At 38.9% G+C, this 20,941-nt stretch overlaps 5 protein-coding genes across 5 annotated transcripts; 4 read left to right on the top strand and 1 right to left on the bottom strand.

Annotated features, from left to right (window-relative positions):
• Positions 1–5,270: 5,270 nt before the first annotated feature.
• Positions 5,271–6,679, top strand: LOC107981145 (putative ankyrin repeat protein RF_0381). Its single transcript, XM_016986070.3, has 2 exons — positions 5,271–5,641; positions 5,736–6,679. Exons 1-2 carry the CDS (start codon positions 5,294–5,296, stop codon positions 6,525–6,527), a joined length of 1,140 nt encoding a protein of 379 aa, XP_016841559.1. The 5' UTR covers positions 5,271–5,293; the 3' UTR covers positions 6,528–6,679.
• A 104-nt stretch (positions 6,680–6,783) lies between these two features.
• LOC100119567 (venom metalloproteinase 3-like) lies at positions 6,784–9,883 on the bottom strand. The gene is made up of 11 exons (XM_016986069.3): positions 9,590–9,883; positions 8,914–9,022; positions 8,645–8,841; positions 8,465–8,560; positions 8,117–8,379; positions 7,911–8,040; positions 7,676–7,830; positions 7,566–7,588; positions 7,341–7,470; positions 7,108–7,257; positions 6,784–7,025 (listed from the first exon to the last, which is right to left on the bottom strand). Exons 2-11 carry the CDS (start codon positions 9,020–9,022, stop codon positions 6,980–6,982), a joined length of 1,299 nt encoding a protein of 432 aa, XP_016841558.1. The 5' UTR covers positions 9,590–9,883; the 3' UTR covers positions 6,784–6,979.
• Positions 9,884–13,701: 3,818 nt separating this feature from the next.
• On the top strand, positions 13,702–15,077 carry LOC100679266 (glycine-rich protein DOT1). Its single transcript, XM_003424770.5, has 3 exons — positions 13,702–13,931; positions 14,286–14,619; positions 14,906–15,077. Exons 1-3 carry the CDS (start codon positions 13,859–13,861, stop codon positions 14,922–14,924), a joined length of 426 nt encoding a protein of 141 aa, XP_003424818.1. The 5' UTR covers positions 13,702–13,858; the 3' UTR covers positions 14,925–15,077.
• Positions 15,078–17,184: 2,107 nt separating this feature from the next.
• LOC116417591 lies at positions 17,185–17,891 on the top strand. Its single transcript, XM_031931333.1, has 3 exons — positions 17,185–17,321; positions 17,417–17,642; positions 17,781–17,891. The coding sequence occupies exons 1-3, from the start codon at positions 17,258–17,260 to the stop codon at positions 17,800–17,802; spliced, it is 312 nt and encodes a 103-aa protein (XP_031787193.1). The 5' UTR covers positions 17,185–17,257; the 3' UTR covers positions 17,803–17,891.
• A 985-nt stretch (positions 17,892–18,876) lies between these two features.
• LOC103316142 (ankyrin-3-like) lies at positions 18,877–20,808 on the top strand. Its single transcript, XM_008208243.1, has one exon. The coding sequence runs from the start codon at positions 18,877–18,879 to the stop codon at positions 20,806–20,808; it is 1,932 nt and encodes a 643-aa protein (XP_008206465.1).
• The last annotated feature ends 133 nt before the right edge of the window (positions 20,809–20,941 follow it).

Here is a 20,941-nt window from a genome sequence, read left to right on the forward strand (position 1 = left end):
AGTTTTTGAAACTCTTGTTTTCTGCACGATGTGCGCTATTGTGCAGGATTAAATATTCATGTACTTTTTTAAACATTACCATTAATTATGCTAAAAGTTTCCAGACAATAAACTTTTAATGCAGCGTATAAAACTTTTGTAAATTCACCTGAAATACAAAAAAAAATACAACAAAAATCAGTCTCGCAGTGTTTATACATATTATGCCTCCACGAATTTTCTCCGAAAATCCGCACAAAGCGTTGGGCGAGAGAGACGCGCTATATAAACTAATCTCATATTTAACGTTTATTTTCCAGCAACGACATTAGCTCAAGCCATAATTCCCCTTTAGCCCAGAATCTCTTCCTCCACAACTATAATGCATCACACACACACACACACATGTATGCAAAATCCTAGGGTATCCTCCCGTCGCTTTTGTATCATATACCGCCAACGTCGACAGCGCAGAGAGCGAGAGAGAGAGAGAGAGAGAGAGAGAGAGAGAGAGCACGACACGCGCCGGGTTTCGCATACTCTTTCGTCCTTAAATGGAGTAAAGCCGAAACTATAGGCCGAACGCGAGAGCGAGAGAGCCGGAGCCGCTCTCTCGAAATACGGTCCTTTCGCGTTGTACCTACGTTAATAAGCTTAATAAAGCTTCCGCGCGCGACTGAGCGGCCTTTGCCTCCCGCGTGCGCGCGTGTGTGCGGATACGTGTTCGCAGTAGCGCAAGCACGAGCCGCATGCCGAGGGTGATATATGTATACACCGAGTGTGTGTGTGTGTGTGTGCATACGGTTGGACAGGAGAGAATCGGGGTAGAATATGCGCGCTGCGGTAGTCGCGTGGCGGCCTTTTCGTTTTCCCCTCATTAGAGGCTCGGGCGCGCTCAGGCAAAGACAAAAAGGTGTCGATTCGATCCTCTTTGCCGATGCTACACGAGCTTGTTGGTATAGGTGAATATAGTGCGTGTGCGGTATTCTATATAGGGTTGTGAATTTGCGTTAACTGAGTTTTATGTTCAACGATTAGAAAAATACGTATACTCATTAGGTTGAATTTTCAAAAGAGGGTTTATTTTCTATGTATATGGTCTTACAAAAGTTGGTATGAACGAATTATTTATATACCTTGATTCAGCGTTTAACATGTGAATACTTCTAGTTTTATAATTGGATGAGTACAACAAAACATTTTGCATAATTGATTGAACAATTTCTATTAAACGGAATAATAAATATATTAAATTTAAATCAAAATGCGTATTAGACGTAGCAGGAGGTATGTAGGAAACAGCGGGACCAGTTTTACCGAGTGAACGTGTCATAGTGACGGTTGGTAAGCAACCGACGCTAAGTAATATACCTATACACGCTAAGGATCATCGGGTATAAGTGTTAACTTTCTTGTAATAAGGAATTTTAACATGGAAGCTCGGCCCAGAGGGCGTCTTGGTTCCCAGCCCCAAACGTATGAGTTAGGTCACGTGATACACACACACATACACACACATATAAGAGCGTGTCCGTGAGCATATATATAGATATACATTTAACACGGGTTTGGGGCTGGGAACCAAGGCGCCCTCTGGGCCGAACTTGCATGTTAACATTCCTAATTTTAGTTGCTAAATTAGAAGCTTTTATCATATGATGCATAAGTGTTTGAATTTTCTCCGCTTGAGGTATTTACACTGATTATGGTCGTATAAATCAAAATATAAATTGTATTAAATTATAAATAATCAATTTATTCATATTTTTTTGAACATCTTATACAAAATTGGTTTCAGTGTAACATACTTTATACTGATGATGTTCAGTAGATTCATAACATCATAATAAAATAACATGCATATAGAATTTTCACCTCGGCACATCGAAGAAAGGCGAGTGAAGCGAGAATAAAATCTACAATCAAAATGCTTAAACCCAGCTATACCACGCTCCCCCCAAGCTCAATAATTTATTTTCATAACAGGGTGCGCGGAGCCCGACTTTAGAGTCATTTGTTTTGGCGCTAAAGTCATCGACTTAGGCACGCTCTCTCACAGCGTGCGCGGCAACATTTGAAGCGTGCGTGAGGAAACCTATCCTGTCGCTGTCATTTGTTTTACATATGTATGATTGCGAAATTGTGTATCATTAGTGCAAGACGTCTTGTTTATAACCTATTGGTACCTAACCGAAAAGTAAACACAGATTTGATTCAGAAGGTCGATATGATGATAATGAACCACACGCTGAGGATGAATTTTATCTATTAACCGAAACACAGCAAGCTACATGTAGTTCACCGTTGAAAAAACGTAGACAAATCAGTGATGAAAAAAGCGAACAATCATTTACTATTGAAAGCATCGACAAAAATATTTCTTTTCATTTTAATAATTCTAATGTTACAATTAATGGACATAATCATCATAATTAACTACAATGTACGATACACTATATTTGTGTTTTAGTTTAATATTTTTTGATAAAAGATGTAATAATTTTCTATTCAAAATAATTCATTTTTAAATTTGCAAAAATATTTTAGTTTAGTATAATTACACTCGTATATAGCGACAATGTGTGATTTAACGAACTTTTTGTATGAATAAGCTTTCACAGGAGCGTGGCCTATTTCGCATTATGAAATAAATTTAATTTGTATAATATACTAATTGTGTATAATGTCGAGCTCCGCGACACTTGTTATGAAAAATAGTATACGCAACTCGTGCGAGGGAAACACCACTTACGCACTCGTGGTAGTTTAGCGAAGCGAGGGCGCTGAACTACCACGCCTGCGTAAATCGTGTTCCCCTCGCACTAGTTGCGTAATGTACTATTAAAAAACTCCTCGGCACAGTAGAGAAAGGCGAGCGAAAGAGATGATTAGATGTAAAAACCTAAAATCTACCTATACCCTTCGCACTGCGAGTTTCCGTACTCGGCATAGCGGAGGAAGGCGAGCGAGGTTTACAGCAATGTTACAGCTTCGCAGTCATTTTACTCTTGCATTTTTTATTTGATAGCACTGGGTGACATAAATCCGCATCTATGTCACGCCTATCCGTGGCATAAATAGTCCATTATTGCACCATGATTATTGCCCTCGCTACGCTCGGGCGCTAACTGCACGGTACAAGTTATGTAAACAGACTGTTCAAAATTCTATTATTTGAGAGTACTCATTTAAAGCATCCATTCATATTTAATCCACGCGCCAAGAGAATTTTATAGGAAATGCTCGGCTCATGTCGATTGTAATAGCTTGTATATGTACAAATTATTGTACAACTACAACGTATTGTATACATGCTTGCTTACAATAATTCTCGCAATTGTTCGCCTTCCTCCGCTGTGCCGAGTACGGAAACACATCAGTGCATGGGGTAGGTGGGTTTGAGAGTTTATGTTTTTGATAATTTTCGCACTTGCTCGTCTTCCTCCGATGTGCCAAAAGGTTTTTAAGTACATTATTACTCTCTTAGATCGCCTTCCTCCGATGTGCCGAGGAGTTTTTTTAATTCAATTATCGAGCTCGGGGAACGTGGTGTAGTTCGGTTTAAGCGCTTTGGTTGTAGATTTTATCCTCGCTTCACTCGCCTTCCTCCGATGTGCCGAGGAGTTTTTTTAATTTAATTATCGAGCTCGGAGAGCACGGGGTAGTTGGTTTTGTGCATTTTAGTTTTTGATTTTATCTTCGCCTTGCTCGCCTTCCTCCGATGTGCCAATGAGTCTTTTTAAAGAAATTATTAAGCTCGGATAGCACGGGGTTGTTCGGTTTGTGCATTTTACTTTTTGATTGTTTGAACAAATTATTTTGTAAATCTGATATCAGATTTGTAATCAGCGACCGCAAAAACCCCTTATAGTTCATAGGTTGATGCGTAATTAAAATATTTTACAATTCCAGTACATAGTGTAAAAGGGGCTTTATCGTTTTATTACATTTATACTGTTGTTTAAATATTCTAATAATGTCTACATCATTTATACTGTTGTTTAAACATTCTAATGATGTCTACATAATTCATACTTTTCATATAGTTTATTATTCAACTGTTTTCAACTGCCTGTAATGCCGATATTAAAATTTTTACGATTTCAATAATGCGATTCGGGTAAAAGTACGTAAAATGTTCAATGAATGTTTATAACTGTTATTAAAGTTAAAAAATTATTTTTTTACAGTAACTAATATTCTTTTAGTAACTAATTAGTTGCCCGATATTCAAATAGTATATTAGGATACGTGTGACTTAAATGGTTCTTTTTTACACGGCGTAGTTAGTACGCGAGCGTAGCGAGGGCGCTAAGTGCCGTGTAAAACTGAACCATTTAAGTCAAGAGTATCGTATAAAATTTTATACCACAGACTGCTAAAATCCGCAAGTCTCGCCAATTCGTGACTAAAGTAGTCCTTATTTGCACCGTGAGGTTAGCCCACGAGCGTAGCGAGTGTGATAAACACGGTGCAAAAAAGGACTACTTTAGTCACAGATAGGCGTCACTTAACAGCGGATTTTAGCCACACTGTGCTATAAATTTAATTACAACAATTTTTAAACTATTCAAGTTTACCGCTTTCTATTCTGCCACTTTTGGGAACGCTGTGTGACTTCCTGTCTTAGACGCATGCGCACTGCATGAGCCAATCACATAACGTCAAATGAACTTGATGTGCGAGGTGAAGGGGGGAAGGAGAGGGGATGCTTCAGTAGGTATCACAAGTTGGCAGAGAGCTGCGTTAGTTCAGCCGAGTTCTTCGTCCTGATCAGTACCTTGCAAACCATACGAAGATGGACCATCCAGGTTACATGCTTTTCCAGAGCATTGGGGGCTCGACAGATTTTGTCCGTCCCGCGCACTCGGACCCATACGAGGATTCACGCGTCAGAGCCAATGACCAGAAGTTATACCGAGTACTTCGCAGGATCTTCCGTTCTCGCACAAGCATCCAGGTGAAAGAACTTCTTTGCGCCTCCGTCAAGCGGACCGACAAGAAGTCTATTTTCAAGAAAATTCTGAGGGAGGAACCTGCCTTGGGCCAGCTCTTCGAAAAAAGTAAAAAGCTCTCGCTTCTATGGTTCACTGTTTTAAATTATTGGCAAGAATCAGCCGAGTTGCTTGTCCGCTCTGGAGCGGACGTAAACGAGATCTGCGGAGTGGACCAAGAGGACGTGCTTACTAAGAGATCGTCAATTCTGCAAGCACTGCTCCGCATGTACCCAAACTCGTGGAGCGAGAGGTTCTTCCAACTGATTCTGGACCACGGAGCCAACTTGCGAGCATGAGAACCCGACAGGAGCACCATTATGCAAGCGGCAGTACGTTCAGGTAGACTCAAGGAGACCGAAATGCTTCTCAAAAAAGGAGCGAGTCCCTATTCCACCAATGGCCCGAGCAGAGTTATACACGAGGTGGGCCTCTCTGCACAAGTGAACGAAATGGTGCCATTATTAATGAAGTACGGTGTAGATTGCCAAACTAGGGACGCATTTGGCTGGAACCTAATGTTTTACTTGGCAGTGAACTCCGGGACCGAGGACGTGGCCATCGACCTGGCCAAAGAATTGATCGAGAAAGGCGTCTCGCCTTGCGAAATAAGAAACGATGTTTCTCAGCCAATACACATGTGTATATGGAACAACAAACCTCGATTGGTAAGTAAAAGTACACTAATTACTATAATTTGCCAGATTTCGATTAAAATCTCGAAATGATGTTCGAATATCCGATATGTTGTTCATTTTCCAGCTCAGTCTCTACTTAGACCATGGAGCCGACGTCAACGCACGCGAAGGTTTTAATGTATTCCCATTGTACACCGCGGTAAACCATTGTGATGACCCGGCACTGATGCTAACTCTGCTCAAACGGGGCGCCAACATTGATCTCAAAACTGATGGTGGCCTTACAGCGTTGCACGGTCTCATCGTGAACCGATCCATTGGCGAGTTGAGTGAAGAAAACTCACTTAAAAAATTAAAAATACTTCTGACCCTGGGCGCGGACATGTTCGCCGTATCCAACAGTGGCTTAACGCCTTTCGAGTCCATCCGAAGCCGAGATATGGACAATCCAAGCATCAAACTGATACTTAAAACGCTGGCGCTGAAAAGGGCTCGCCTCGAGCCGTCGAAGACGTTGGAAGAAGAAAAGTTCTTCATCGAGTACCCAGAGCTCTCGACTTACTACAATAACTGCGTCGAGGAGATAAACAAGATGAAATCAACCAAGTTCATCTGTATTGGTACACTTTACGAAATCTTGACGAAGTGTCCGTGTCAGATGTTAGGGTCGATGCGATACTGCATATTCAGGAGCAGATTCAGTACTTATGGTATCAGCGAATTTCCCCTGTTCGCGGAAGACTTGAGGGAGTCTTTTAATAAAGCAACAAATCATTATAATTCTGTGCTGGATCAGGAAGATTTGTTGAATGAGGTTTATTATTATCGTTTATCTCACTTGATTGTAAGAAAACTTGCCGTTTATAATTTAGACTGCGAAATATGTGAAATTAAAAAAAATTGTGAACGAGGCTAGACGAGCAAAGGAAAAGACGACTGCACTGTGAATAGTTTTAAATGTTAAATACTCATTAAGTATTAATTAAATACCGATATGTTATTTAATTTTGTACACTTGTAAGACATAATTACAATTGTAAAAAATAAAATCTTGTACATTGACATAAATAATATGTTTTTTAACCTTTATTATTTATACCCAACAACGAACGGTTTTCATTTTTTATGTGTTGCCAAATCACTTTGTTCGAGTCTCTGCAGAATCATACGTGTATGGATATTATTTTTATTTAGGCATATAATACAATACGACGTTGAAAATATTTACATTTAATACGATGATCAATATGATAGTTACTTTAACGTTAATACATAATTATTTGGTCTTCAGAACATAATATAATGGTTTTATTTACAGCATTTATTTATTATTATTATTTACAGCTTTTTATTTTCGATGCACCATTTTTACATTGTACGATGACGTGTAGCTAAGCATTTGGCTGCTTTTAAACTGTAAACAAGTATAATTAATGCATTGTGACGTGATCTTGATTAAATTGAATTATTATTTGCTTGCATTTAAAGTAACTTACGTAGAAAACTCTTTCAACAATCTCAGACTACAGTCGGACCAAAAAATTTCGCTGCCATTCGTCGGAGATGACATAACCGTCGTTTTCAAAGAACCAAAAAGATAAGAGATTCCGTTGCATTCGTCAGCGAAATCGTGTGAAAGGTTTAATCTAAAATCAAAAATATCTGATTATTTCATTCGAGAAAAGGTTTAGGCATCTACTGTATATATTTTTGATACTGAACTACTTACAAATGTCCTAATTCGTGTATCGCTATTAAAGTGTTGCGATATGCGCCGCTATCCGTTACAATAGCAACGTTGTATTGTCGGCTGCATATTCCCCCCAATTTAGCAGCTAATCCGGAAATCTCAAAGAAGCCTTTAAATAATGGATAATTTATTAACAAAAAACATAGCGATGCTAGATATTCTCGCTTGATTTCATTAAGTAATCTCAGTTACAATTCAGCTTACCTTCAATTAGGTTCATTTTGAGCCTGAAAAATACAACATTTATTTTCATAATTAATCATTTTTATCTAGTTTGTATATTTATAAGTTTGCTTATGTAAACGGATATATACCCAGTCATAAGAATCGCAGCATCATAATTTTTAAAGCTGGTATCGTTAACAAAGTCTTGAGAAAAATACAAACGACTGTATTCCATTAGCTGATCGATATCAGCTTTTTCAGTCTCATTACGGCTGCGATAAATAAAATTCAAAGCCTTTTCGTCCTATAAAAAATGTGTAAATCGTTAATTTGAATTTCAAACATGTAATAGGATCGTATAACACTTGATTAGACGACGCGTACTTCGACGATGACTATACCCGTTACTATAACTTGCACTTTCGGAGTTTCAAGCCTCTCATATTTTTGATCCACTATATTCCAAAATGTAGCAACATATCTGACAGTGCGCGTAACGTCCTTTCCTAAAAGCCTAATTTTGTTTTATACGAATGTACACTTACAAAAATAGTAATACTTTTTGCACACAGATAATTAAGGTGACTAACTTGAAGAGATGATAATCTACGACAACCAAAAGTTTGGGATACAAAGTATCAAGAGGAACGTCCAGTTTGTCCAATAAAACTCCGTTGCGCTCTATAACTATCTGCTGTGTGTCAAACACAGAATCGGCAAGTTCGTCGACTTCGAGCAAGGCATAAACTATGTGATTATAATTCAGATCATTAGCGCGTTTTGATCGAACCTTGGAGTTTTCAGAAAGCGAGTGTATAATACGTCTTGCACTTCCTTCGCCGAAAACGCCATCCTGTTTACGAGTATAATGTAATTAAGAAACTTGTGAATCTATTTTTAGACTACTCATTTTTTTTCAAAACACTAGGTATACTCACATACAGCATCGTGTTCTTCTCATGATCGTAACGGACTAAAATGACAGCTTTATTTTTATTATCTACGTAAAAGTCGCCGTCTAATATATCTTTTCTCTGAAATAATAGAATAAAACGTATGATAAATTGACATTGATAATGAAGATTATAATAAATAAATAAGGTAATGTCAATAGTTACATTTTTTAACAACTCGTAGGTATAATTCGGCGTGTGTCCTTGATGAGATCTTACAAGCCAAATCGGAGCACTCGGAGAAAAGACTTTTCGTTTAGAGAGAACCAGATTCAGCTTAGCTTTTTCTCCGTTAATGTCAAACTCAACAGGGCGTAAATTGCGCCTGTATCTATTTTCTTGCGAAGTTTTGACTTCGGTAACTATAAATCATACTTATAGTTAAACAAATTTTGTTTAGCATTATCATTACAAAAGTTCTGAACATTGCATACCTGCCCCTTCATCTTGATAAAGCGTGCTTTCGATTTCATTTGTTTTAAGTAAGGCAGTACTGGCGGAAAAAAAGCACAGTGACAGAAAAGCTACTCTGTAAGGCATCATCTGAAAAATGAAAAACTTTTTTTTTTAAGGAAATTATGAGAGACTTGGAAGAAAACTATGAAATAAATATAGGCGCCGGTCTATTTTAAACTGCTATCGATCCATTGAGAATAGCTGTGAAAAGAAAGAAACTTTTCCTCAGTTACTCATTTTTGCACTAAGAAAAATATTTGACTAAAACTATCATTCATTAATAAACGAGCTGCTTAAAATTCATAATCATTCATGCGTCTGGCATAATTTTGCGCGCAGGCTTTGTCGTGAAAGAATCGGTAATTATGAATCTTTTGTAGATAACTCGGCATACGCCTGTCAGTGACACTTGTGCAAACTGTGCAATTTCAAAGAATAAAACAAAATTCTTCTTCATTGTTGCTACCGATTACGTGTTCGGAGTACATTATCTATTTACTTATAATGTAACATTTCAGTTTCATAAGATCAGTACGTGATCTAGGTAGAACAAAAGAACGCATTTTAAAATTGCAATGACAAATTATGGATTGATTTACTGTATGTAATAAAGCAGCTATAACGACGAAAAATTTTTGATTACACAATACTTACAATTTATATAATTTTGTACTATTTTTCTTTTACGCAACTTCAATTAATTTACGACATTATTTCGCTGTAATAAACAGCGCCATCGGCTCTGTACAAATTTGGCAACACTTTCATACATGCACTGTTGGCAGAATCCGAATCTATGACACTCATCGTTCTCTAAAAACGTTCCACCTATTTTACACTAGGTATCATACACAAAGGGTACGAGTAAATAAACAATTAAAATTTCGCATACGATAGCTTTGACCTTCTATCTCACTCGCTCGTTGCTCTGTATACTGATAGGAGACCGAGAAAAATACGGCCCTGCGTGAGTGACGTGTAAATTCGCGCGTGCGTACTGCGCGGGAAGACGAGCGGATATATCCGCTGCGGCAGAAACGGAAGCTGAGCCAGTGAGGGACATGCGAAAAGCGACCGAGAGCCGTTTGATAAAGTCATACGCTCGATAAGCGAAAGCGAGAGATCAGTAAGTTCGCGAAAACGAAAGGAAAAAGGAGCGTTAAGCATGTATGTGTTACGGTCGTCGCTCTACATTCGAAAAGCGTTTTCTTCGAAAGCGGATTTTTTAATTGCGCTGCACTTGTAACTGTTTCTTTTCAATAGAAAGTCCTGTTAAAAAATAAATATATCATATATAAAAATTCATCGCATTTGCATTATTTACAACGAATCCATCATTCGAAACATAACATAGAGAGAAGTGCATTAAAGAAATTTTGGTTGCAAACTCGAGACATCTCGACCCAAGCTTCCGATGGGCGTCGAGACGAAGTTTATTGTAGAGGCGGAGCCGAGCGCGTTGAAGAGATGGACACTATAGATAGCTTAGATCTGACCATACGAGACATCTCGACCCAAGCTTTTGTCAGACGTCAAGACTTAGCTTACTATAGAGGCAGAGCCGAGCGCGTCAGAAAGCTTAAATCCGACCTGCGTAAAAGTAAGTCGTTAATGACATATAGCGTCACCAAGTCGGAGCGGGGAATCCCTGCGGCTTTATACCTGCGTTCGACTGCTAATTTAGGCGCGCAAATTTACATTCGATTTATTTTCTGACTTGGTATCCTTCCGATTTAGTCTGCACTTCTAACGGTTGTACGGACTATTTAGGCGGTGAGCTACACGCGCACACGGCCGGCAATAGGACTCGTGCGTTTATTGCGAAAAAATTTCGTACGGCTGGAACGGAAGATATAGTATAGTGCTTTTCGAGCAATTTCTCCGATCGCATCAAGGGGGACGGCAGCGTCCCGATGGCAAGTATACAAAGGACTTATAGAACGTCTTCGGGTCGGCAGCCAGCCCCGCCCTTATTTATATATATATATATATATATATATATATATATATATATATATATATATATATATATACTTTAAAACTTTATAGTACGCACAGAATGTGTACGTGTAGCGGCGTACTGCCTATGCCAAAACTGGGTCTAAATTTCCTAGTATACCGCGAAATTGATGAATGATTCACATTTTTCATGGATATTGTAAGATATTCAAGAGTTATTTCGTAAAAGATGAATTTTCAAGTCATTTGAATATTTCAATTAAAATCCAAGGTATACTCGCGAATGAAAATACCACAACAGTGATTCAGCAAGGTCTTGGAAAAGGAACTTAAAAAATAGTAAACAGTTGGATTATGAAAATAAGATTAATGTTCATGGGTTTTCACGTGGAAATAAGGAAAACTTTTTGATCGCTTAACAAGTCGAATACGTTCAAGGTATTATATTTACGAATTATCAAATTTACTCGTACTAATTATTTTTACATACTACTTAATGTGTAATATATAAACAAACATATTGTTATAAATATTCTTAATAATAACAGTACATAATTTGTTATTTTCTATTAGAATAAACTTTGTATGGCTTTTTTTCGAGTTTTAAGCTAAAGAAATTTACGTGTAAATTTTAATTCTGCCCATGAAAAAAATCTTTAACGGATTTCCCATGCGCGTAAGTCGTAATAGCAAATCCACGAAAAGCAAATCAAAACATCTTCCCAATTGGATTCGGAAGTAAAGTGCGCACGAGATTAAATGACCCGGCGGTTAGGACAGCCTCACGTAGAAGACGGTTTTAGACGCACTGACGTCATATCGGGCCCCCAAGGCTCATCGCGCGTATTATAATTACGCGTGCCCGAAAGCGAAATCAAACGAGAAAAAGGTGCCTGATTATTGCTGTTATTTCTATTCTACGCGGGCTATACATTTTTTGCACTAAAGATTACATTTAATTTATGGTTTTTGTTATTTACAACGAATTGCAAAATTGTATTTTATTAAATCAGTCAATTAATTAGTTTGATAACATTATGTATATTTTTGGAATCGCCTTATTGGTTCTTTGAAATTCATATAGTCCGGATCCATAGAAAAAGTAGTCCAGAATACACAAAATTAACTATTCGAGTTATATGTAGAAAAAACTTTGAAAGCCTACTTCAGAGCTAAGATTTAAATATTTGCCTAGGCCCAAATATACCTTTAAAACAAAGAACGTTGTCAGCTCTTCTGCGTCATGCTCTTTAATTATGAATTATTTAAAATAAATAATCAAAATACATAGCACTAACTATTTCTTATTACAAATTGTATAAAAGTATATTACCCATAAGAAATATATAAGGTTGTAAATGCGAGAAGGAAAGATTTGTTTTAAGATTACATCAACAAAATAAAATATTTCTATTATTTACTGTCTAAATCATCAAAACGCGTATTCTCCGCTAAAAATTAGTACACGATCGTCGATCTCAGTCGAAAATCCCGTTAAGCAACGACGATAATACACTTGCCCCTCGAAAAAAAAACAAATCCACAAAACCGGGCGTCCGGCTATCAAACTTCTATATCCATCAGGTAAAGTCCCGCCAACTCGTATACATATATAAATATCGCCTGTTTTCACGGCATAATCGTATAAATGTGCGTGAACTGCCGTGAACTGACGCTAATGGTCTTTTTACAAGAAGCCGAAGTGAGCAGCTCTTTCCTTTTTACGATTTAACACGCTCGGATCTGCGCGCGAAGACGCGATCGTCCCGAGGGGATTCCCAAACTCCGATGACCGCTTGCCGAGGTTTTTCTCCGTTGACACGCGCAGCTTCTGTACCCACAAGGTGTACCTGGAAATTGATTGTAAAAATTAGTAAATTACGGGAAACCGGAGGCAAACAAGACGGTCATCAGTTACGACGATTCATACGAGGATGCTGATGCGAGTGAGCTGAAATATGAAGATTGAACGTTTATTCTACGTGCGCGGTAAAAACTGCGATGAGTTGTAGTTGATTGACGCGCTTTGAAATGCGAAAATATGAGGATTTTCATGCAAACGAATAAAGTTATGATCGAAAATAAATAAAAATAGAGCGGTGAATCGCGTTTGAAAATATCCTCTTATGCAACTGCTCTCAGCCGACGATTAAAATGCTCTTATAACAAAATAGAGGATATTTTGAAAATAAGTCTTATTTTTAGGTGACAGGTTTCGCGTGTGGGACCGCACGCAGAAGGATATAGTTCCCACGTGTCTTATAGGAAGTTTACCGAAATCTTGCACAAGCATGCGCGCGAATCGGTAGAACGCTGACTAATAAGCTACGTACGTTTGAATCAATTTATCAAAAAAACATATTATCTATGATTAAACATCCTTTGTCATCGTACACACACATTGTTAAATTAAATAACTTTGTAAGTCTTTCTTTTATTGTATGCACGCATGCAGAGAACAAAGTTCGCCGGTTGGTTTACATAAACTTACCGGTCTCTCGTTGACATTGCAAAAATTAACGGTCTTTCATATTAACAAACACCTTTGTTTCTCGCTCGCGACAATAGCTTTGTATGTATATTTACTATGCTATATAAAAACGCCTGCGAAAATGGCATAAATTAGCGAAGATCAAAAAAACACTCGGATCCTCGTTTCCTTCTTTTGCTCATCTTCGGCCATCAATTAGCATAAGTGGCTTTAATGTAACGCGGAAACACGGCTAAGGGAATTCCACGGTCATCCTGTGGTTGAAGGAAGGAGAGGAAACCGAGCACAGGCGACGACCAATGGCAGCAAAAGCAGACGGATCCTAGTCGCGTCACACTCGGCCGGCCCATAGCGCTAATCTGGCCGCGAGTATATAAAACCGGCCTCGTCACTTCCTCGACATCAGTTCTTCGCTCTCGCTATTCCGAGGAAGTCGAGGAGCATTGTCTAATAGTTGAAGTTTTTAGTGAAACATGGCCAAGTACACGGTTGCCCTTCTGCTCGCCCTCGTTGGCGCAGCTGTCGCTTTTCCTACCGTTGACGAAGGTGAGTTTTGTTTACTGCAATTGTGCAACGTTGTTTGAACAATAGTTAGAGTTTGCTTGACCTTCGAGTTCGTGTACGAGAAATTTTAGTGCAAATTCGCCACCTATATAAAAAATAAACGTTTCTTCTGATTTTGCTTCACGATCGTGGAATTTTTCAAACGCAGTGCAAGCGTCCGTTCAAAACAAAGTTTTTTTTTTGTATAACAGCGCGATTAGCATTCTGACGGACAGTCGAATCGAATCGTTCAATTTTTTATCCAAACGGAAGATTCCCTTTCCTCGTTCTTCTATAAGCAAACATTTAAAAAAAAAACTGACGACTTATATAACAAAATATTTTTGTTCTTCACAGAATACATCCGAGTAGCCCGTGAGGCATCCGCAGACCCACACCACCACCATCACCACGGTAGCTTCGATGGCGGCTACGGAGGCTACGGTGGTCACCACGGCGGCGGTGGATTCGGTGGACACCACGGCGGCGGAGGTTTCGGTGGACACCACGGCGGCGGTGGTTACTACCCCGGTGGTCAACAAGGCGGTGGTTACTACCCCGGTGGTGGCTTCGGTAACCAAGGAGGATTCGGAGGAAGCAACGCTCAGGCCCAGGCGTCAGCTGGTTCCCTCGGCGGCGGTTTCGGCGGTGGCGGCTCCTTCGCCCAGGCCCAGGCCCAGGCTAGCTCTGGGTAAGATATCTTTTTGGATCTATGTAAATTATTTTTATGCTGTTTGGCAATTGAAAATCGTAAAAATCATATTTACATAATAACATCAGTGTATGACGTAATTGGATTCTGGTAAACAGATGTATTTACTTTTGAACCGTATGCTAATTTATTCAAATGTTTGGTTTCTTTCATCCAAAGGTTTTTTATTCAGGATTGTATGTAATGGAATAATTTATAAGCGCAATGACATAGGTATAGAACTGTAATTTCGATGACTAACGATTTATTTTTTTTTCTGTTACAGTGGCTTCGGCAAAAAATAAAGGAGAGCAATAAACTGGACTGACTCGTGAACGATTTTCTTGGATTCGATTCTCGAATTCAGAAATGATTCATCGTTCTAATTACGCTTACAATATAAATATATACTTAGTTTTTTAATTATTGAATAAAGTTAATGATAAGTAAAAACAACACTATACTGTTTATTATTACTGTACTTGAATATCCTATCGATCCCTATTGAATAAAGAATATATATTTGTATATTTATTGTAATTTTAGAGTTTTTTCAATTTTATTTATAATGGAGCTATCTCAAATTTTTTATAAAACATACAGTTTTACCTCATGTTTCATTACAAACAAATAAAATTCCGTTGATAACTAAATACTTTTCTAAATTCTTTCATATGAGCGATATACATGCTGGGTACGGATGAGCTGGTTTACGATTTGTCAAAAGAATAGCTCTCATAGTACATTACGATACGTGTGATCTAAGTGGCATTTTATTACACGGCACGTAGTTAGCGCCCGAGCGTATAGCGAAAAATAAAAATTATTTTAGAGTTTTTTCAATTTTATTTATAATGGAGCTATCTCAAATTTTTTATAAAATATACAGTTTTACCTCATGTTTCATTACAAACAAATAAAATTCCGTTGATAAGTAAATACTTTTCTAAATTCTTTCATATGAGCGATATACATGCTGGGTACGGATGAGCTGGTTTACGATTTGTCAAAAGAATAGCTCTCATAGTACATTACGATACGTGTGACCTAAGTGGCACTTTATTACACGGCACGTAGTTAGCGCCCGAGCGTATAGCGAAAAATAAAAATTATTTTTTGCTATAGAAGAAAAAAACCGAACGAGAACCGCCAAGTGTGCAGCATTGTATCTTTATAGTTTATAGTAGCACTAATCTTTTTCAGCAAATATTTTTATATGTGTTTTACATATATAATGGCATGCCTATCCGTGGCATAAGCCGTCCTTTTTTTGCACCGTGCGGTTAGCGCCCGAGCATAGCGAGTAGTTCTTCATGGCACGCACTTGCTACGCTTGCTATACACGCCGTGCCGTAAAGTACGAGTTCTGCCACTAGTATCGTAATGTACTAGTGTGCAATTTTCCAGAAATGAATATAATTTGTTCAGATTGTAACTCTAATGTGATAAACGTGTATCGTGTAATTTTTCAAGCATACCTTATAGATGAAATTTTAAAATAATAAAAACCATGTACAGCAACCTAATAACTGCGTTTATTTATTTTTACATTCGATTTATTTTCTGACTTGGCATCCTTCCGATTTAGCTTTTTCGAGCGATTTCTCCGATCGCATCAAGGGTCGCGGCAGGGTCACGATGGCAAATATATAAGGGACTTATAGAATGTCTTCGGGTCGGCAGCCAGCTCCGCCCTTATTTATGAGTCATTCTATGAAACGTCGGACCCTGTGCGGTCGAAAAATCGAGCTCTTGCAATATTGAAAGTACCTGACTTTTCGTAGGATGACTCATATACTTCGAAATTTTATAGTACCCGCAGAATGTGTACGCGTAGCGGTCTGTACCCCCTATGCCAAAACTGGGTCTGAATCTCCTAGTACACCGTATTATGGATATTGTAAGACGTTCAAAAGGTATCCGGATTAGTCTTCACTTCTAACGGTTGTACAGACTATTTGGGCGGTGAGCTACCTGCGCACACGGCCGGTATTAGGACAAATGCGTTTATTGCTCGAAAATTTCGTACGGCTGTACGAAGGATAAGGGATTTATACAACGTCTTTGGGTCGACAGCCAGCCCCGCCCTTATTTAAATATACTTTAAAACTTTATAGTACGCAGAGAATGTGTACGCGTAGCGTCGTACTGCCTACGCCAAAACTGGGTCTAAATTTCCTAGTATACCGCAAAATTGAGGAATGATTCACATTTTTCATGGATATTGTAAGATATTCAAGAGATATTTTGTAAAAGATAAATTTTCAAGTCATTTAAATATTTCAATTAAAATACCACAACAGTGATTCAGCAAGGTCTTGGAAAAAGAACTTAGAAAATAGTAACTAGTCTAGCGTGCGTGAAATGAGCGACGATATAATCATCGAACAAACAGAATTATCTATATTGATAAAACGTGGAAAATTATTTACTTGTTTCCACAGACTCATAAAAATCCTGAATTTCCCTGTATAATATAGAAACACTTAAGGTGCATTGTAGCCTCAGGACGTGATAACACTAATAGCTTCTTGTCACTATAAAAATGCAGATCGGCTAGTAACTTGTCATCAGTTTCCGTTGAAAATCCAACACAAGACGTAGCCTGCTTTTTCTGATTTTTTCTTCAAGATTGAAAATGACGAAAATCGCTCTTTGCATTTTACTCGCTATCGTAGGCGTTGCGATGGGTTATCCAAGCGGTAAGCATACAACTATATCTAAATTTAGATCATCTCTTTTTTAAACTGCAGATGTCTAAATTTTTTTTCTTCTAAAATAATGATTCAATTTTAAGGCTTTGCACCAGGATATTATCCAACTTATAACACCGGCTTGAACAACCTGTACAATCAATACCCGAATCAATATAACAATCCTCACTACAACAATTATCCTTACGCACAACAGTACCCTGGATATAGACAGCCGACTTTCAACAAAGCATCGGCAAATGCTCAAGCCTCCTCCAGCACTGGGCTTTTTGGTGGACAAAGCTCAGCTCAAGCCTCCGCCCATGCAGGGTACGTACTTTTTTTATAAATCATTCTAATTTTTGTAATCTACTTAACTTTTAATTGATGCATTATTATTAATATATATTTCATTGTATAATTAGAATATGTTGTATAATAAGTTTTGTTTCGCTTCGTTTGTTGCAGATCGTCATTTGGGCTGTTTTAAATCAGTTTGACATGATGCAAAGACATTCTCAACGTCAAGGAAGCTACTCTGCTGGTTTACGATTCTTTGATTTTTGAAAATAGCTTATACATTTTACAATTAATAAAGGGCTACTTTTCAAATTATTTTCTCTTAATTTATTTTCTTCTTTTACCTTCCGTACCTTATGAAAGCGATGATTTTTAAATTTCTTATAAGAATTTTAAAATCACCTGATATTCTGAAATCGGCTGAATAAATCATGTTTTACTATTTTAGTAGATTTATCTTGCTCTCTAACGCTAATTATCAACAACACAACGATTGTAATTTATATCAATAATAACGTTATTTTTAATAATTTTAGTAAATATAACGAAAGTCAGTATTTGAATCATGCCACGTATGATTATATGGATTACAGTCACAAGATGACCGTTTTAAAAATTAATCAATCAAATCTTGCTGCAAACATTATACAAACTACTTTGCAAATGCACTACTACAAAATAATGTGCTTGCAAAAAATAATTTTTGAATTTGTTTTTTGTATACATATCACGGCGCGTATACACATAAAAATATTATAGAAGTTCAAAAAAGTTTGTAGGAGAAGCGTAAACGATAACCATAACAGTATATCTAAATATTTTTTACGCTCGTATTAGTAAACATTTAAAATGCAAAAGTAAATTCAAGTGAATAAAGCTATGATAGCTGCAACTCTGTTTCAAAAAGTTAGCCGCTGGATGCATTTTCTGCACATCCGAGTTCTGGGCGCCGATGCTGTCTACAGGTCACAGACGGCGTTACGATCGAGGAAAGATCAGTTCAACCACAAATCATAGATGTAGGTATGGGATCGAGAGGGCGGACCCTCCCCCCCTCTGGCCTCGGGGGTTGCTTACCCCTCCTCCCCTTAAATAGAGCGTTCCTGCAGCAGACAGTCAGTCAGTTTGCAAAAGTGCATCGCATCGCACCGTTGCAAGGTTTGCAAAAGCATCAGCTACTCTTCAGCATATTCTCCAAGTTTTCGTCCCCAGAGACACACAAGTTCGTGCATTTTACGTTGAAGAAAAAAATCAAAGTGGTGCAATGTCTACTGTTCCAAAATTCAAGATCAAGAAGAGTCTTAACTTCAAGCGCAGGAGTTACCGCACGCAGCTGGTGTTCCGAGCCATCAAACAAGGCGACCTAACTATGGTGAAACAGCTAGTCAAGGAAGGCGGTTTACGGATCAACGCACGCACAGAAAATCGAACATTACTTCATTTCGTCGTTGACAGTGATTTTTCGACCGTCGCTGTCGTCCGGCACCTGGTTCAAGCCGGCTGTCGCATCAATTCCGTGAACACTAGAGGCAACACCGCCTTGCACATCGCTTTACAGTATCACAAATTAGGTATCGCTCGATACCTGATAAAAGCCGGCGCCAATGTCCGCGCCAAAAATGTTGAGCGTGAAACTCCTCTGCAGTTGGCTGTGGCCAACAAGAGCCACGTTGACCTAGTAACAGAGATGCTGCCGAACGGAGACCTGCACGCGAAGTGTAAATTCTATGGCTTGATGTCGCTCCAGCTAGCGATCGTCGGAGTGAGATATCGTCATTGGATTCGAAAACTCGTCGAGAGTTATGGTGGCAAATCTATATACGGGTCGGAACTCCGTAAAGTCGTGAAGATGCTGCTTGATGCTGGCGCGGACGTGAATGCCAGGGACATCAGCAACTCGTCGCCACTTCACTGCGCGGTCTACACGGGCGATGTCGAGTTGGTGAAGATTCTCATCGATGCCGGTGCAGACCTTAACCACCTGACTGAGACCGGATTCGCCGTCTTACACGATGCCGTTTTGTGCGGTAATGAAGCAATGGTTCGATTGCTTCTAAGTCGCGGGTCCAGAGTTGACATACAGGTCGAAGATATAGGCGACACGGCGCTGCACTGGGCCATACGCCTCAACACCGAAGGCAGCCATGAGAAAATTATAAAACACCTTATGAAGTTTGGAAGCAACATGTACAAATTAAACTTGAATGCCGAGTCGCCGTTCAATTACGTCCTCCAATATGGCGACCCCAAGCTACTGAACTTCTTCATCGACGAGTACAAGGCGGACATCAAGATGGTGAACGTGCCAGGCGGAAAACACCCATTAATGTTCGCCGCGCAAAACAAACACCAAGAAGTCATGGACCGGGTGCTGGATTGCGGATTCGACGTAAACACCTGGTGCAAAAAATTCAATGCTTCGGCATTGCACCTTGCATGCTCCTTGTGTTTGCCGAAGAACGTTCGCCGACTGATATCCAAGGGTGCGAACGTCAATGTCAAGAATGGCATACAGAGAACGCCCATCTTCAACGCCATATTCGATATCTACGGGTCCGAGGAAGATACGGTACCGGCTCTCTTATTCCGCCAGGACTTCGCGGAGGAGAGAAAAGAAGTTATGCGAATACTGCTCCATAACGGAGCAGATATTAACTATCCTATCAAAGTGGAATCGTTAAACACCGATAAAACCATTCTCGAGATCGCCTATGACTTTAAAGACATTGCGGCATGTAAAGTGATCATCCAGTACGCGGCCATGGTCGAGGTGAAAACGCGCGTGCCGCTGCTCAGTGAATATAATATACGGTTTATCGAAAAATATGTTGAGATGAATATGTATTACCAAAGGTGCCTAGCCGAAGCGACGCACATGGGAGCCACAAAAATAGCCGAGGGTAGCTGTGTGACGTTTTTGTCAGTGCTGATGGAGAAGCTGGACAAGGTAGCTCGTTACACCAAAAATGACGCAATATTTGCTAATTGGTTTGACGCAGTCGAACACGATGTTTATCCCATTTATGGGGACCAGCTGGACGAAAGACTTGTACATGCTGTCGATAGGCAGTACCGTTTTGAAGATATTTACGGGACATTATGCACGATGCAGCGATTCAAAGATCTGGACGACGTGCCTTTGGAAATAATTTCCAAGTACCTAATCGACGAAGACGTTAAATTCATTCCAAGTTGAACTGCACAGCGAAAAAGTATGCTTTTTTTGTATTGTATGATCGCGCGCATGTACAGGTATATCGTTAAGCTATACCTCCTAACGTATTAAATGTTATAGCTTATTGCAAAATATAATATGTATCCGTTTAATA

This window comes from Nasonia vitripennis, chromosome 5 (assembly GCF_009193385.2).
Source record: "Nasonia vitripennis strain AsymCx chromosome 5, Nvit_psr_1.1, whole genome shotgun sequence".
Taxonomy (NCBI): Eukaryota; Metazoa; Arthropoda; class Insecta; order Hymenoptera; family Pteromalidae; genus Nasonia; species Nasonia vitripennis.

Excerpts from the sequence above, each read along its gene's own strand:
- LOC107981145 (XM_016986070.3), top strand. The coding sequence starts at position 5,294 with ATGCAAGCGGCAGTACGTTCAGGTAGACTCAAGGAGACCGAAATGCTT. Across the intron at positions 5,642-5,735 it reads GGAACAACAAACCTCGATTG|CTCAGTCTCTACTTAGACCA; the intron begins GTAAGTAAAAGT and ends TTCATTTTCCAG.
- LOC100119567 (XM_016986069.3), bottom strand. The coding sequence starts at position 9,022 with ATGATGCCTTACAGAGTAGCTTTTCTGTCACTGTGCTTTTTTTCCGCC. Across the intron at positions 8,561-8,644 it reads CCTACGAGTTGTTAAAAAAT|AGAAAAGATATATTAGACGG; the intron begins GTAACTATTGAC and ends CTATTATTTCAG. Across the intron at positions 7,471-7,565 it reads CAAAATGAACCTAATTGAAG|GCTTCTTTGAGATTTCCGGA; the intron begins GTAAGCTGAATT and ends CATTATTTAAAG.
- LOC100679266 (XM_003424770.5), top strand. The coding sequence starts at position 13,859 with ATGGCCAAGTACACGGTTGCCCTTCTGCTCGCCCTCGTTGGCGCAGCT. Across the intron at positions 13,932-14,285 it reads TTTTCCTACCGTTGACGAAG|AATACATCCGAGTAGCCCGT; the intron begins GTGAGTTTTGTT and ends TGTTCTTCACAG.
- LOC116417591 (XM_031931333.1), top strand. The coding sequence starts at position 17,258 with ATGACGAAAATCGCTCTTTGCATTTTACTCGCTATCGTAGGCGTTGCG. Across the intron at positions 17,322-17,416 it reads TGCGATGGGTTATCCAAGCG|GCTTTGCACCAGGATATTAT; the intron begins GTAAGCATACAA and ends TTCAATTTTAAG. Across the intron at positions 17,643-17,780 it reads CAAGCCTCCGCCCATGCAGG|ATCGTCATTTGGGCTGTTTT; the intron begins GTACGTACTTTT and ends CGTTTGTTGCAG.
- LOC103316142 (XM_008208243.1), top strand. The coding sequence starts at position 18,877 with ATGTCTACTGTTCCAAAATTCAAGATCAAGAAGAGTCTTAACTTCAAG.